Below are 17035 nucleotides of genomic sequence, written 5' to 3'. Positions count from 1 at the left end.
TGACTCGTTTGAAATCAAGTTTGTAAAAGTGGGGCGTATTCACCTTTCAATGGGATCGGCTTCCAACACCGTTCGTCAATCTTTCGCTATCTCGCACCTATAGTACGAGTATAACATTTATTAGTCGGATACACGATCCGGCTTAAGACCTTTAGTCTTATCATCTCGATGAACTTTTAGTTCACTATTTCTTTTACTTTAAAACCTTAAGTTTTAATAGTAATTTATAAACCTTTAGTTTATATTGAAAACCCGACGTTTCTTCTTCTTTAAGAAACGTAATTCTTTCTTTATTATTATTTAAGTATACTCATTATACTCAAATAATATATTTCATAACAAAGAATATTCATATATATATCTATATATATTTTATCTTTCTTTTCTTTATTATCTTTGTTATTTCTTTTCTTTGTTTATAATCGAGCATAACTTCGACTTGGGTATTAAGCCGTTTATAATATTTTAATATTATTTTTGGGTCGGGCATTATGCCAACCTTATTTGGCTTAGAATACCCTCGACACTCGGGCAGCACTTCGACGCTACTCGCTTCTCAACGTTCACTTGATCAACAATACTTTCCACACTTGGCACGATTCTCGAGACAACCTTGGCACGCGCTTCGAGGCACACTTGGCACGTACTTCGAGGTAAACTTCGGGTCGTCAGGCAGTACTCCGGGATGGCACGGAAATCGAGGTAACGGGCACAGAAATTGAGGTTTCGGGACACGTTTATCGAGATGGATCGTTTGCACGTATTTCGAGGTAGAGAGAGATTCTAGAGAGAGTATATGTGAGAAATTAAGGTGTGAGAGGGCTGAGCTCGTGACTGCCCTATTTATTGCCCAAATTGGATCCTATCGCGATACGCGATAGGTCCCTGCAACCCTATCATGTATCGCAATATAGGGTTGATGACACAGGGGGTAGACCTGCCACGTGTCGACACGTGGCAGGCGTTGTGACGCGTGGCACCATGTGGCGGCACGTGGCACACGTCGTGCCATCGCTTGACACATGGCACACGTGTCAGGCCACGTCATCGCGATACGCGATGACGTTGGCTCAACAGCGGTCGCGTATCGCTGTTGACTCCTTCTGGAAGGTTTGACCAAGCCACATCGCGATACGCGATGGGCTTGTCTTTTGTCCGTCGCGTATCGCGATAGGACAAGAAAGCAGAATTTTCACTTTTGCCCCCTTGAGTTTGGAATTTGATAGTTTTGGTCCCTTGACTTTGGAAACTTGATATTTTTGGCCCGAATTTTACGTGATGTTACATCCGAAGCATAACGATTCTTACATATTGGACATGAACAGTTCATACTCACGTTGAACTGCTTCATGTTTGATTCCTAAAGCCTCAGAGAATGATTCATCACTATGACATAGACGTCTTGGCCATGTGAACTTTAAAAACTTAAACAAACTTGTTGAAGATAAAGATGTGAGGGGCTTGCCTATTAAAACTTCTCTTGCATTGAAAAATGTCTTTCATGCTCTAAATGCAAGCAGCACAAACTCCCTCACATGCCCAAGACTGTCAATTTCATAGACTCAATTCTTCAGCTGTTACATATGGACTATCAGATTCATAACTCTTGTTAAAGGGCAGACTGGCAATAAGGTGAAGTGTATTAGAAGTGACAGCGGAATTGAATTCTGCAACAGAGCTGCAGATCACTTTTGTCATTCAAATAGGATAGATCACCAGTGAAGTGCCCCGTACCCTCCACAACAGAATGAGGTTGTTGAACGTCGCAACCGAATACTGATAGAAGCTGCAAGAACCATGTTATCAGACTCAAAACTCCCGCTATTCTTTTGGGGTGACGCCATCCTTGTTGCATGTTTCATACAAAACCGTGTCATCGTCAATAAGCTCTTAAAGAAGACTCATTTTGAAGTTTACTATAAGACCAATCCGCAAGTAAACTGTTTTAATGTCCATGCACTTTGCTCCATACAGGTGCTTACCAAGATCCAAAATTTGCTAAAAAGGCGGTTGAGTGTTATTTTGTTGAATATGCAGCCAACAAAACTGCTTATCGTTTCTACAACAAAAAAAAACAAAGGTGATTGTGGAATCCTTCAATGTTGACTGCCAAGTGCTTAACACTAGTGATGCTCGCACGGGACCTAGATGTTTGTTTGACTATAACTACTTGTTCAATCAATTTCATGGCATGTCTACCCATCATCAATAAATGCTCAAGCTCCAACTTCTACACCCGAATCTGTGTTAATGCAAATTCTTGTTAACAACATGAGTGATGCCAATCAGTCTGCTGGCCCCTCCAACAAAAATGTACCGCTAGCAGCTCCTCCACAAACCATCGTCAATCCTGCTCCTCAACCTGCTGATACAACCGACATGGCAACCCTTGAAGATGTTTCTGATTCAGATTCTGATGACTCGTTTCTGTCAGTAGACAATGTGGAACCAGTTCAGACTGAACCCACAACAAACGTTCAAGCAGCACCGAGTGTGGTCGAATATGTCCCTACACCTCCCTCTTCGTATGACAATATACAAGTTGTTGCTGCTGAACAACCTGCTTCTAGTGATTCTGACAACACTACCTCTACTTCTGTTCCCACAGTCGATTAAAGTTTCAGTTGTTTTCTTACAATTTAGATAGTTGAGGGGTGTAATGTAATGTGACAAGTTTGAAATTTCAGTTTTGAGGCTGTCGCATCATTGATGATGGCGTAACTAGTAAGGGTTTTTTATAATAGCAAAATTTTATACGCTCTTCCCTCAATGAAGATCGAACTCCAAACCTTTACATCAAACCACATTTGCCACCACACTAAAGGGTTGGCGTAACCGGTAGATAGTGGCCGTAATAATATATTCTAATTCTTTTATATCAATTTTATCGTGCATATTTTTTTTACAAACTTAAATTACTTTGATAGATTCTAATCACTCCTTTTTGGCAAAATTTCTATTTAAAATCCAAATCTCAAGTTCTCCTTTTTGGCAAAATTTCTATTTAAAATCCAAATCTCAAGTTCCTTTAATAAAACCAGTACCTTAAAAAACAAAAAAAAAATCTATGAACGCAATGCTTCTAAATGTTATGAAGTTGTTGATTAACTCTTTATGTGAACCCTATGCAAAACACAAGAACATCAAAGATAAGCATTTGCATCCCTATTGCAGAGGTTTTGAAGTTTGGATCTAGCTTCCAGTTGTCCTAACATTTTGTCCACATGATAGATATTGGGTAACACGAAGTCCCTCCTCAAACAACACTAACGCCTTTTTGGCGTATTAGTTGTGGATGAGAAAATAAATATCCAGTTAAGAATGCTCATGTGAGGTAATCCAATGATACGCTGCCTCTTTAGAAGATTACCTTGATTAGAAAACAAATATACGAGTTTTTTGTAAACACGGAAGATAATATTGATTGGTATGAAGAAATCCATAGTTCAGAATATAACTAATAAGTCTACTTTGTTAAGATTTAGGTACTTTCTTAGTCAAGTCAAAAACTATAGTTTGCTTAGACCATAGTAGCCTATGAACAACGATGTTAGCATTCATATTGAACATAAGTCTAGGTATCTTGCAGTTTGTTTATTTGTTTGTAATTTTATTCAGTTTGGTATTTGGTATTTTTAATATTCAGTTTATTTGTTAAATATAATTTTTCCCTTTGTACTGTTTGTTATAGTTTTAACTATATGACTTGGTAATCTATTTCAACTTGTGTAAATTCAAAACCGGTATCTTTTGTTACTATGCATTTTCCATTTTAACAAACGACCACTAGATACAACTTCAAGTACATGGGTAAAAGACACAAGCATAAATAATATTCATTTAATACTCATTCAGGCCGCCTCTACCACGTCACCACCAAATGCCCGTTAAACCACTTCACAAAAGAAAAAGAGAGGCGCCAATATATGAATAGCGCTCTAGTACGCTAACCCATTAATAGGCAGTGGATCCAAGGTTTTTTCCAACCAACCAAACTATACACTCACAACTTAAATAAAAAAAAGATTTAATAATAAATATTCTTTCAGGAAAACCATAAATGTTTTTTAGTGAAAATATAGTAACCGTCCTCATACCTACGTAGCTCGTGATGGTGACGTAATAGAGCGTTTTTCACTTTTTGGATAAACTACGGTCTAACAACTTCCAAGTTCCATACAAACTACACTTTTAAGATTAAGGAGACAATAAATGGCAAGAACACATATATAACATTTTGTTCAAGTGAAATAATTGGTAGGCATTTGCATTGGATCCCCTGTTTTCATCTCTTCCATATAAGATTATATAAACTGTTAGATTAATAATATTGATCACTCCAAGATTTTAATTTCCCATTAAATATTAAACCTTCAACTGACATGAAGAAAGAAGTGGGGTTTACCTCTGCCAAATCACGTGTACACTCACTTAACCATTTGTCCGTGACTCTACTAACCAACAACTTCAACTGTTCAACAACAACACAATCACACACACACACACACACACACTCTTATTATTTTCTTTTCTTTAACCACTTGTCTGCATCATCTGTCTGATTCAACCCTGCAACTTCACCAATAATGCCAGTTGGTCTAATCATCATGTTTTTATGTTCCAAAGATTTGGTAAAACATGTTGTTACTACTTTCAAGTCATTTCATCACTCTCCAAAACTCTTTGATTACATATCTTTCTTGTTCATTTCAAGATTACAAATATTTCATTTCTCCATAAATATTCAGTCAAATTTCCTTCCAAGATTCATAAAAAAGTTCTAAAGTTTGCATTTTTATCTCAAATTTTTCATCTTTTTCTTCAAATAAGATGAAATGAAGAACTACAAAACATATGTTCCAAAACCCTTTGATACCAAATCTTTCATTTCTCCATAAATATTCAGTCAATCATTCAAACTTTTATAAACCCATGTCAAATTTCCTTCCAAGATTCATAAAAAGTTCTAAAGTTTTCATCTTTATTCCAAATTTCACAACTTTTACTTCAAATAAGATGAAATGAATAACCAAATCTTTCTTGCTGATTTCAAGATTACAAATCTTTAATTTCTCCATAAATATTCAACCCATCATCCAAACATCTTTAAATCAAAAACCCATGTGAAATATCCTTCCAAGATTCATAAAAACCTCTAAAGTTTTCATCTTTATTACAAAATTTCATAACTATGAAGACCCACAAAGCTTCTTTCTTTATTCTATTTATCACAAGTTTCCGTCTTTGTTTCCAATATGTATCAAGCAATGATCAAGACTCACTTTTGAGTTTAAAATCATCAATTGATCCATCAAATGTTTTACAATGGAACAAAGAAACTGATGTTTGCAAATGGGTAGGTGTTAAATCATGTTTTAAAAACAGAGTGTCAAAGCTTGTTCTTGAAAATATGAACTTGAGTGGTGTATTGGATTCAAGAATCATAAACCAATTGGATCAAATTCGGGTTTTAAGCTTTAAAAATAACTCAATTTATGGTCCAATTCCTGATCTTTATAACTTAACCAATCTTAAATCACTTTATCTTTCACATAATAACTTTTCGGGCGAGTTTCCGGCGAGTTTAACGACTCTCCACCGTCTCAAAATCGTTGTTCTTTCGAGTAATATGCTCTCGGGCGACATTCCGGTATCGATTGTTAATGTAGAGAAGTTGTATACATTTTATGTTGATGATAATAAGTTCACCGGAAAAATCCCTCCTTTTAATCAAAGTGGATTGAGAGTTTTGAATTTTTCTAATAATAAATTTTCCGGTGAAATTCCGGTGACCGGAGCGTTGTTACGGTTCAATTCGACGTCGTTTTCCGGTAATGTCGGGTTGTGTAGCGATTCGTTTAATATTAATATTCCGTGTGGGTTTGCTCAGCCGGCGATGGTCGCGGCGGCGGTCACGGGAACACGTCGTCGGGTGACCGAGGTCACGACGATAATCGCGTTTATCGTTGGTGGGTTATCGTTAATTTGTGTGTTAATCACATTATTAATGTTGGTTTTAAAAAAAGGGAAAAAGAATAAAAAAATATTCGCCGGCGGTAAAGGTGCGGCGGGTGGAGGCGGGACGGGTGGGAGTGTGGGGTCGTCGTGGGACGGTGACGGTGGTAGTGGTATTGGTGGGATGGGGAGGTTGGTGTTTTGTGGGGGTGGTGGGACCGCAGAGATGAGTTATCGGTTAGAGGATTTGTTAAGAGCATCAGCGGAGACGTTGGGAAGAGGTACAGTGGGGAGTACGTATAAGGCGGTGATGGAGACGGGGTTTATAGTGACGGTGAAAAGGGTGAAAGATGTGAGGTGTCCGGGTCTGGACGAGTTTTGTAGACATGTGGAGGCAATCGGGCGGTTGAGGCATAGGAATTTGGTGCCGCTACGGGCGTATTTGTTGGCCTGAGAGGAACGCTTGCTAGTGTTTGATTATTTCCCTAACGGCAGTCTTTTCTCTCTCATTCACGGTATGAGTAGTCAATTTTACATTTAACATCTAGTATTAACTGTCAACATAAATGAAATAATTTCATGTGTCATGGACTATAGTCTACAGCTTTAGTGATCAATCAATTTTCCTTTTCCGTACCAAATGTTCTTATATAATTATTTACTAAAATGGTCTTTTTTTTCTATGGAGAGATTCTCAAAATACACATTTTCATAAAGGTATTTCTAGTTTTACATACATTTTACAAAGATATATTCTTAAATACACACTAAAAAGCAACTAAAACAACTCGAAAGGACTAGTTTTTAATATCAACAAGTATTTTATAAAACTGGTTGGGACTACTATTTTTGGCAAAAAATTACCGAGACAAGTAATTTGTAGCATAAACAGGTTGGGACGACTATTGTAGTTAAAAAATAGCTGGGACGAGTTTTTTATGAAATTTGTTGTACTTTTCTTAATATTATATTATTATATTTAATATTAGTTATAAGTAGTTTTTCTTTTATAACTTTTAAAATATAAAGTTTTAAAAAATTCCAAATACATCGTTGAAGCGTGTTTTTTATCGATGTGTTATTCAGAACCGAGTGGATTGAATATATATTGAAGTTTTTTGACCCGCTCGATTTTGAGTAAAAGTAATGTCAGCGCGTAGATAAAAGAAAATGTGTCTCAACGATATATTCGGAATTTTGTAAAACATTATATTTTAAAAAGTTAAAAAAAGAAAAGGTATTATAAGTAAAATTAAATATAATAATATAATATTAAGAAAAGTATCAAAAATTTTATAAAAAACTCTTGCTGACTACTTTTTACCTAATATAGTTGTCACGACCATTTTCATGTTACAAAATACTCGTCCGGGTAATTTTCTTACCATAAAATAGTCGTCCCATCCAGCTTTATAAAATACTCGTTGACACTAAGAAATTAGTTGTTCCAAGTTGCTTTTTGTGTGTATTTTGAGAATGTCCATGAATTCAATTGATTGTTAGAACCATGAATTTTTATATTAAATCATCCATTTAATTAAGAGAAATAGTGGTTTATTTTAGTGTTTTATGCCTCTATAGTATTTTCATAACAATTTTAACACCAAATCCTTTTTGCTTGCACAGGATCCAAAACATCATCTGGTGGCAAACCTCTTCACTGGACATCCTGCCTCAAAATCGCGGAAGATCTAGCCACCGGACTCCTCCACATTCACCAAGCCCCAGGAGGCCTAAGCCACGGCAACATAAAATCATCCAATGTCCTCCTAGGCCCTGACTTCGAGTCCTGCTTCACTGACTACGGCCTCATTTTATTCAAAAACCCAAACTCCACCGAGGATACAAATATCAACTCCCTCTTCTACCGAGCCCCAATGCCGCAACTTCCAAAGCCCGCCCTCCCAACAAGCCGACGTCTATAGTTTTGGTGTTCTTCTTTTAGAACTCCTGACAGGCAAGGCTCCAACCCAAGACCTGGTTTCTGACCATGGCCCGAACCTCCCTACATGGGTCAAGTCCATAAGGCGAAAAGAAACCGAGTCAAGTGATGAAGCGTTGTCTTCTGTGAAACTTGGGGCTCTTTTGAACGTTGCGATGGCTTGTGTGTCTGTGGGCCCAGAGAACCGGCCTGTGATGAAGGAGGTCTTGAGGATGATTAAGGAAACAAGATTGGAACATGCTCATGTGTCGCCGAATAGTAGTGATCATTCACCGGGGAGATGGTCCGATACGGTTCAAAGCTTGCCAAGAGATGATAGTCTAAGCGTATGATTGGAAATGTTGGTTAGTCTAACTTTTTAAGGATCAAGATCTACCTTATTGTATGTACTAGATTCATAAACAATAAATGTCAAGGGTAGTGGTGTCATTTATGAAATAGTTTTGTGTATTTTAAATAAATAGTTTTGTAACCATGTTTCATACATACATCTATTATTATCGCTTCCGCTCTGCATCAATATTAGGCCTTCAAAAGGTAAAATCATAAGGCCGAAAACCAATTCGACCATCTAGGCATATGATTGAACATGAACAACCATGAAGATGATTCATTCCGCTTGCTAAGTATCACTCAAATACAATACAAACACGGTTCTCCAACGGCTACACTTGATTTAAGCAGCAAGCTAAACATTCTTAGCTCTTTGAAAATGATGTTTTACAAACTTTCTTATTGCGTATTTGGATCTAACTAGGCAATCAACACAGTTTCATACAAAAAAAACCCAACATCTCCAATAAAGTTTTCATCTTGATGAGCAAAGTCAAGGTGAAAACAAGTTGACCGTTGACTTTCATTTTCAATTCTGTACTTAGAGAAAACTATAACCGATAAAAGTTGATATTGAAACCATCCCTCACCAACATCCCGGTTCTTGTTTCATATTCATCCCGCCCAATGAGGCGAACATCGTTGTTGACTGTCAGAAAAGTCAAAATCAATATCAGTGTTTCATATATTACTCCAGAAACCAAGTAGGAAAGTTACCTGGGTTTTAATTGAGACAATGCTATTAACAAGATCGTCGTTTAATGTTACAAGCAGTGGCGGCCCGGGAATACATCTCATGCTGCAATAAAGTAGAATCCTTGATTATTTTCAGAAAAGGAAAATCAATATTTAATTATTTATCAATCAACGGGTCAGCATAAAATAATGGGTCAATAACCGGTGGAAAGTCAACCCAAAATGTATTTCTAACGAGTACCACTTCCTAATATCTTTATTCAAAAAAATCTCTTTAGTTTTTCTATGCATAAAGAGTATTTTGAGGCAAGCTAACCATTTCGACTACTAAAAATTACCTGTTTTACACAAACCCGGCCCACCCTTTTTGCCACCTTTAATACTGGTTTATAAATATTTAACATACTCGTTTAAGATGGCGGTTATATTGTTCTTCATCTGGCTAAAAAGGTCAACATTGTCCTGCAGCTGTTGATTGATTTAAAGCATCAGTTTAAAACTACTCAACTAGGCCTGTAAACGAACCGAACATTCAATGAACCGTTCGGCGGGAAGTTCGTTTATTTAGTAAACGAACGAACATGAACAAAAAACTTGTGTTCGTTTAATTAAACGAACGGACATGAACATGTTTCATTCGTGAACATTCATTTATGCTCGCTTATTTATGTTCATTTATGTCCATTTATTTATGTTCGTTTACATAATAATAGCAAATAAATAAAGCATTATCTGGAAGAGTTATCTGCTTAATGGTCTTATTATGTGTTCATTTAAGTGTGTTCATATATGGTTGTTCATGTTTGTCTGTGTTCATAACATTTGTTCATTTATGTTTGTTTATCTTTGTTCAATAATGTTCCTTTATGTTTGTCAACTGTTCGTTTAGATTTAAACAAACGAACACGAACATGTTCATTTTTTAAATAAAAAAACACGAGCAAAAATATGTGTTCTATTAAGTGTCCGTGTCCGTGTCCGTTTAAAGTTAAATAAACAAACACGAACATGCCTTTGTTCGTGTTCGTTTACAGGCCTATACTCAACCATACAAGATTCTAAACCGCAATCTGTATTATCAGTCCTTCTAATTGAAAATACTCAACACGCATATATACATTAGACACATGATATTACTAACCCTTAGTGCAGACATATTAGTTGAGATCTGACCAAGAACTCGGCTGTTCTGTTCCAACAGATGTCTTATCGAGCCTCGTAATGCTGCTTCAACAAATACAATAAATAATTTAAGTCATTGTGTTAATAAAACCATCAAGATCCTCAATGAATATAAGTACTAGCAAGATTATTATCGTCGCCGACATAAAAAAATACCCTAATTTCCTTTATTATCAAAAATTAATTACGTGAACGGTCCCTTTGTGTGTCCAAATTCTGGTATATGTTTGAACTTGTAGAGGGGACCAACATTTAATATATTATGTATTTTTAGATTTATTTTTTCTCTTTTTAATAGTGAGGGTGTTTTAGTCATTTTACACCTACTTAATATAAAAAGTGGGTTGGGGGCTAAATCCGTATTTTTAAACCACAGAAATGGTATCCAAAACTTGGACCAAACCACATGGGCCATCCGTGTAATTTACTCAAAAAAGGTTAGCTTTCATCCACCTCGGGACCATAAATGTTACGTTTATGCATAATTTGTGGTGTACTTTCCCATACTTGAGGACCATTACCGAAACTTGGACATACCACAGGGAGACCATTTATGTAATTCTTTCTATTGTAAAATGATGAGAATAAATAGTCAAATACTGACCTTCAACATGAATGCCATCACCCCGAGGTCGAGGGTTCATTGAAAGTGAAAACGGAGCCACATTAATCGTTGAATGCACACTTGACTTTAAGGATGATTCCATCACTTTATCCTGAACAAAATATGACATGTTGAACGATGAGTGTTGTACTAGAAGTACATATCTAATTAAGAGATAAACAGATACCGGTATTTAATGACAATGTAAACAGAGTATTAGACATTAGTCCTTACAAGCAAGTTGTTAATTATTATCTTGAGATCTTGCAAATTCATCTCATGTAAGTGTGGCCGGGTACCTGACCATATCAAAGCCCTCATTATCCTATAAGCGTTGTCGGTTTCTAATGGCGTGTAAAAATAAACCATAGAATCCCGGGACACACTAATATTCTAATTTAAGCATTTAGTGCATGGCTATAACTTTTTCATTAATCTAATTACCATAATTCCATAACTAACTTTCCAAGTATCGTTTTTATTGGTAACCATGAGGCCCGTAATCTTTTGGAGGGGGGGGGGGGGATCACAGGCCCACCGATACCCTGCTCACAAGTGGCCTTTAAGGGGTTAACACGATCAAGTATAGTTGATTTATAAATTGTGATGGCGTACCTTCTTATCTTTTGTCTTCTTCCACAAATTCTGTTCCTCATGTTTCCTTCGTTTTCTCTGCCAAATATTTCATTTTAGTCCAATATCAAGAAAGGAGCTTTTTTACGTTCATAATGCATAACTTAAGCACCAATACCATGGGTAGTTTTGCAGCTCATGATAAGAAACCAAGTCACAATAAATAACCCAATTGAAGGATAACGACCAAACAGATGTCTTTTTTTAAAATCGACCCGTTTGACCCAAACCAAACTGAGGCATCTTTTAAAACGACTCATTTTGACCCAAACTCATTTTGCTCATAACCCATTTTAACCAAACCCGTTTTGACCCATGATCCGAACCCGCCCGACCCGCCCAGTTTGTCAGGCCTACTTGTTAGTACATCCCGTTCCTCGGGTCTGATTTAGGTAAACTAAAGACATAGTATTTAACCAAGTAACCAACGAAATGAAAACAATACAACACTAAACAAAAAGTCAGAAACTCACCCCCATCCACCTACACCGCAACGCAACATCCCGAACCGTCTTATTCCGCAATGTGGCAGCAATCTTGACATATCTTATAATCCCAGGCTCATCAGCATATCTAAAATCATATATCCAACCATGTCAAATGCATATAAAGTTATAAACCAATAATAATATTGTTCATGACTAAAAATTAATAACCAAGAAACATACTTGGGAAGTGCTTCCTCTAACTTATACTGCTCCTCAACCGACCACTCGACCGCCAACCCGGTTCGATTCTTCAAATCCGGCACCGAATCAATAACAAGAGAATCACCCGAATTCCCCGAAAAACTCAAGCTACCAGTACTATTCATTCTAAGCAAATCATCTCTAGGGCTAGATTGAAAACATATAGCTTGTTGATTCATACCAGAACCTTGAACTAGATGAAACCCAGTATCCATTATCACTCAATCATCCAATCTTTACAATAAAGTTGCTTACTTTATGCTGAATTCGAATGGAATTCAAAACCCCAAATTGAAACCCTAATTCCCAAATCAGACAAATTCGATGATAATAAGAGTCAATAGTTTAATACCCGTATTGATTTCATCGAAGGTTGACTTGGGTTGATCCGAATTGGGGTTTAATTGATGAATTAGGGGTTAATTGAAATTGAAATTGAAACCCTAGGTTAATAATAATAATAATAATCATTTTGATTTGTTATTGACTTTCTCTCTCTAAATATTATTATTATATTATTATTGATGGTGAAGGAATTTGGAATTGGTGATGGGATTCAGGAAAAAGTGCTAATCATATAAGAATTTGATGCTCATTAGTGTCACCATTCCACCAAATATCATAATAATAAAACTATAGGACATAAAGATATTTGGTGACAGAGTATAGTAAATGGTTTTGTTGGTGTTGTAAACCTAACTTATAAAGTGTAACCATTAGTTTAGATAATATCTAAATTTATCACAAATATGAAATATCTGTTATGGGGTAAGGTCATGGTATGTGTTGCTATATTTGTATTCGTGACTACTTATGACACGCGATTGATGATGGTGTGACATATATTTGATTTAAAAGAATGGTTAAGTCTTCTTGCATTTTCTTTTAAATCAATTTAAGTATGCTCATGTGAGATTTGTGGGACAACCTTTAACGACTGCATTGTATGGATATAAGAAATTAACTTAAAGCGGTGGCTAGATGTGGTGTCTTGTGGTGATGGTGACTTAATACCTTGTCTTTTATGATATTGTTATTTTATTTCATCTTGTTGATATAGATGTCGGTGTTAACAAGATAAACAACCGTTGTAGTTTGTCGTCATACATTTTTATTGACACAAAAAATGTGGTGTGAAAGAAAAACATAAATAAGCACTTTGGTAGGATTTTATGACTTGTTAAAAGAAAGATGCACACCTAGTAAAGTGCTTACTCGGGGTCCATTTCCACCACTTTCCATGAAACTTTCGCTAAAACTTGCAGTACTACCAATGTTATGTTATTTTGTTAAAATTGATTGCTAAAAAAAGTTATGTGTTTCTAAATTTACTGTATATTCCATTATCCAATGCAACGGTTATACAAGTGAAGATTCATGTAGATAATAAAATGTTAACGATATAGTGATATGATGTTGAAAGGTAAGAGAACTACTATACATAAATAAGAGTGATAACATTTAATGTTATGAGAACTGCAACACATAGCAATGATACAATGTTCAGGTGAACTGCAATAAACATTATTTCCACGATGTGTAACGTATTTATACATTCGGCTTTAACTGACCTTTAAGCATGCAACATGAACATTTAGCATTCCTTTTTTTTAGTCCAAACATGTATCCTAGCAAAAGGCAAGAATGCATGAACGCAGTTGAAATTATCAAATGTAAAAATGTATAAACACAAAGAATGATGTTTGGAATGAGTTGTTAGCCAGTTTAAGTGTAAGCTTTGTGTAAAAACACGATAAAGCCAGGACTCTAGTCGCAAATGGATACATCATGATCTATGAGACATAAACAAGATGATTCGAGCCGATAGTGCTCTCATTGATAACCAAATGATTACAACAGCTCATACATGCATACATACACACTCGGTTAAGCTCGATTTACCACGATGTGCACCTTGTGATGGCCTATTATCCTAGAGAATTCTGCATCATAATTCTACAAAGTGATAAGGAAATGGTAGAATTTCATCTCCTTTGCTTGGGGTTATGCCTATAAATAGGCATGCCCTACGCCTAACACCCTTAGGCGTATGACACCAAGCAAATGGTCATCCATACACTTACATAACAAGTGTATGGCTTTAGTTATTACATATAACACACCATACGCCAACATCTACGCGTAAGGCTTCAATAACTCGACGTATGGGCACTATATACTTACATTCCCAAACGTATGGGCCATGACATTTACATGTATTATACATGACAAATTTAGATGCATGACCCATTATCTTATACATAGTATCATGAAAACATGTGGTTATTAAGTGTCATTAGTCGTGCTCTAATCTTTTGATAAGTGAATAACATTGCACAACCACTCACTTAAATGTCTTACAAATAAACTGGAAACAACGATTGATACCTATTGAGAAGAGCTTCAACCAATTTTGAAGTGGTTATAATTTTGTTGTTGAATTTTGATTCATGGTTGTAGTCATTTTCTAGGTGTTAAACAATAAGCTTTGATAAAAAAAATATTAAAAAATATCTTGGTCGGAGAAGGCAGATATATACATACATATATATTTACGTGGTGTTAATATGTTGAATGATGTAGACGAGTGGACATACATACATACATACATGATTTGAGAACCATTCCTAGCCATCAATTCTTCTTTTTATTTAAAGGGTATAAATGGAATTTTGCACATTTTGCACATTTGGAACAGTTGGAAAACGTATATAAGCCATCGCAGCTTCAAATCCGATTCTGAACAAGCGGAGGACCATCAAAACTTTAAACCAAAGCCATTAAGGTATATATTTCTTCATTTGTTCTTCAATTTCGATCATATAGGGTTTCTAATCAACACAAAATGGAACTTTGACTCAACGCAAAGTTGAAGTTAGGTTAGGAATTTAAAGTTTGTATTGCAAATTGCGACTTCAATGAACTATAATTGCGACTCCAATGAACCAGTTTATTACGAATTTAAACATGACTAATGTAAGTATTGGATCTACAACATATTCAACTGAGGAAGTAAACAATTTTGAATTGATTAATTGAACACGCGCAAACAACATTGATGATAATCACAATAATATGAATCATGTTGTACCTCCTTCCGTGGCATCTGGTAATATCAATGATCCTAACCGGCCTTTCTATGTCACCAGTTTCGAACAAAAAGGTAATTTCAATTTCGAATGCGGTTGTTCATAACATGTTAATGTATTAGGTTAGATATCTGACTTTTGTACGTTAATCGCAATGATTGTATACCTATAATAATTGTTTGTTCATATATGTATATATTAGGTTTGATATATGTGAAGTATAGTATGTGAATTATTGAACTATTTTGTGAGATACAATCTATGTACACGTATGTACATATTACAACTCTCGATACTATCCATGATATATTCAGACCAATCATACTCATTATACATATTTAACAAAATTATAGTTGCGCATTTGATAAGTAATCGAAACACAAATAAGAGAAACTGGGAAAGGGTTTTTTAAATAGAAGCGTAATAACCTGAACAAATAAAAATGGTGGAAAGATTTCAAAAGAAATTCCAAGGAAGGTTCCCTCTCTCCTAGAAATTTCAAGGAATGTTCCATCTCTCCATGCAACATGGAGGAGCCTGTAACAAACTAACAAATACAATCCTGCCAATAACAAATTTTATACTCAGTATTTATACCACCCTTGCAATATCCAAAATCATCCCCTTAGCCACTTTTAGTATTTCCTCCTTTACCCCTTCTGGAATAAACTTATAACAACTTAAGTTTGTCATTCGTGGTGAATAGATTAATAACCTCATCACTACTATCCCCTTCTAAAGAAGTCTTGTTCTCAAGACTTGGATAAGGAAATTGTCGATTGACCCATGAAGAATCCTTCCAAGTTGCGTCTTCAAGAGGCTGACCCTGCCCATGTACCAGCTATTGTTCATGTACTCAGGACCATCCCAAAGTAAACGAGTAGCTACCACTAATGTTGGAACAAGAGGGTCTTTGTCAGTAATTACCTAGTCAGGAGATAAAGTTGATTTAACAGCCCCTGGAACGACTTTCTTTAACATTGTAAGGCCCCATACCTGAGCACCTTACTAACAATTGTATTTACACTTGAACACAACTTCATTATCAAAGTTTATTAAAACTTTCTCGGAATATTATTACATTTACATAATACTTTATTTCTAAAATGACTCTTTGGATGCCAACACCGTGTGGATAGCCATGCGCGCACTCCAAGCTCATTTACTGTCTCTATCAACCACCTGCGTGCATACTAAAAATCAGCTACGCTGAGTGAGGTCTGGTGTTAACAAGCAACAAGTCATACTTACACATTCATACTCATTCGTATCCGAAGATACACATACCATTCTTAACTTGTTCCACATTCATATATTTATACAAACTCTATTATCATTCAAACCATACATACTTAGTACATTCACGTTCAAAACTTACCTCAACCAACCTAGAGTATGTTCATAGTCTGCCGTCTATACATATAGTCGTGAACACGTACAAGGTCCGTAGTCCTTACCTGTGTTCACCATTCATGGTACGTACAAGGTACGCGGCAGTCTGTACCGTATATTAAGGCTGGGAAAGATGTGATGATTTTTTAACATTTCAGGTTAGGAAAAATACAAGTGAAATAAGGTGGAATGCTACAATTGACATAACGACTATAAAGCCTACGAGGATTCTAAGACTGGTGGTGTTGTTTTTTTTTTTTTTTTGCAAATTGTAATACAACTATACAAGTGGATGCGTTTAGTCACTGTGTTCTCGAGAATGAGTTTCAATTTGGTGTTCCTGAAAGCTTTGGTAAATAGATGTTCGTACAATCGTACAATAACGTTTCGTAAGACAAATAAAATACTCCCGCCATGGTTGTCTGGTGTTCTTGAAAGCTTTGGTAAATAGATGTGTATACAATAACGTTTCGTAAAACAAATAAAATACCCACACGCCACAATGCATGGGTAATAATAC

The 17035-nt window shown here is 35.9% G+C and overlaps 1 protein-coding gene and 1 pseudogene across 2 annotated transcripts; one reads left to right on the top strand and one right to left on the bottom strand.

Moving 5' to 3' along the window:
- The first annotated feature begins 5253 nt into the window (after window positions 1-5253).
- LOC143551371 (inactive leucine-rich repeat receptor-like serine/threonine-protein kinase At1g60630) lies at window positions 5254-8353 on the top strand (annotated as a pseudogene).
- A 198-nt stretch (window positions 8354-8551) lies between these two features.
- On the bottom strand, window positions 8552-12499 carry LOC143551348 (uncharacterized). 2 transcript variants are annotated; one of them, XM_077041804.1, is made up of 8 exons: window positions 12014-12499; window positions 11819-11918; window positions 11328-11384; window positions 10713-10824; window positions 10068-10150; window positions 9333-9394; window positions 8948-9029; window positions 8552-8879 (listed from the first exon to the last, which is right to left on the bottom strand). In XM_077041804.1, the coding sequence occupies exons 1-8, from the start codon at window positions 12247-12249 to the stop codon at window positions 8817-8819; spliced, it is 795 nt and encodes a 264-aa protein (XP_076897919.1). In that variant the 5' UTR covers window positions 12250-12499; the 3' UTR covers window positions 8552-8816. The 2 variants fall into 2 exon arrangements, with proteins under 2 accessions (XP_076897919.1, XP_076897920.1); XM_077041805.1 differs by lacking the exons at window positions 8552-8879; window positions 8948-9029 and having other exon boundaries at window positions 9346-9439; window positions 9979-10150.
- Window positions 12500-17035: the final 4536 nt, after the last annotated feature.

The sequence above is a fragment of the Bidens hawaiensis genome, unplaced genomic scaffold, assembly GCF_021521415.1.
Source record: "Bidens hawaiensis isolate Kalapana, Puna unplaced genomic scaffold, B.hawaiensis_p1.1 tig00016367_1, whole genome shotgun sequence".
Classification (NCBI taxonomy): Eukaryota; Viridiplantae; Streptophyta; class Magnoliopsida; order Asterales; family Asteraceae; genus Bidens; species Bidens hawaiensis.
This window is presented reverse-complemented; position numbering and strand designations above follow the sequence as displayed.

Bases quoted from the DNA above. Each gene is read 5' to 3' on its own strand.
- LOC143551348 (XM_077041804.1), bottom strand. From the start codon at position 12,249: ATGGATACTGGGTTTCATCTAGTTCAAGGTTCTGGTATGAATCAACAA. The intron at 10,825-11,327 runs GTACGCCATCAC...TATTTTGTTCAG, and splicing joins AGAAGACAAAAGATAAGAAG to GATAAAGTGATGGAATCATC. The intron at 10,151-10,712 runs GTCAGTATTTGA...TTGTTGAAGCAG, and splicing joins TGATGGCATTCATGTTGAAG to CATTACGAGGCTCGATAAGA.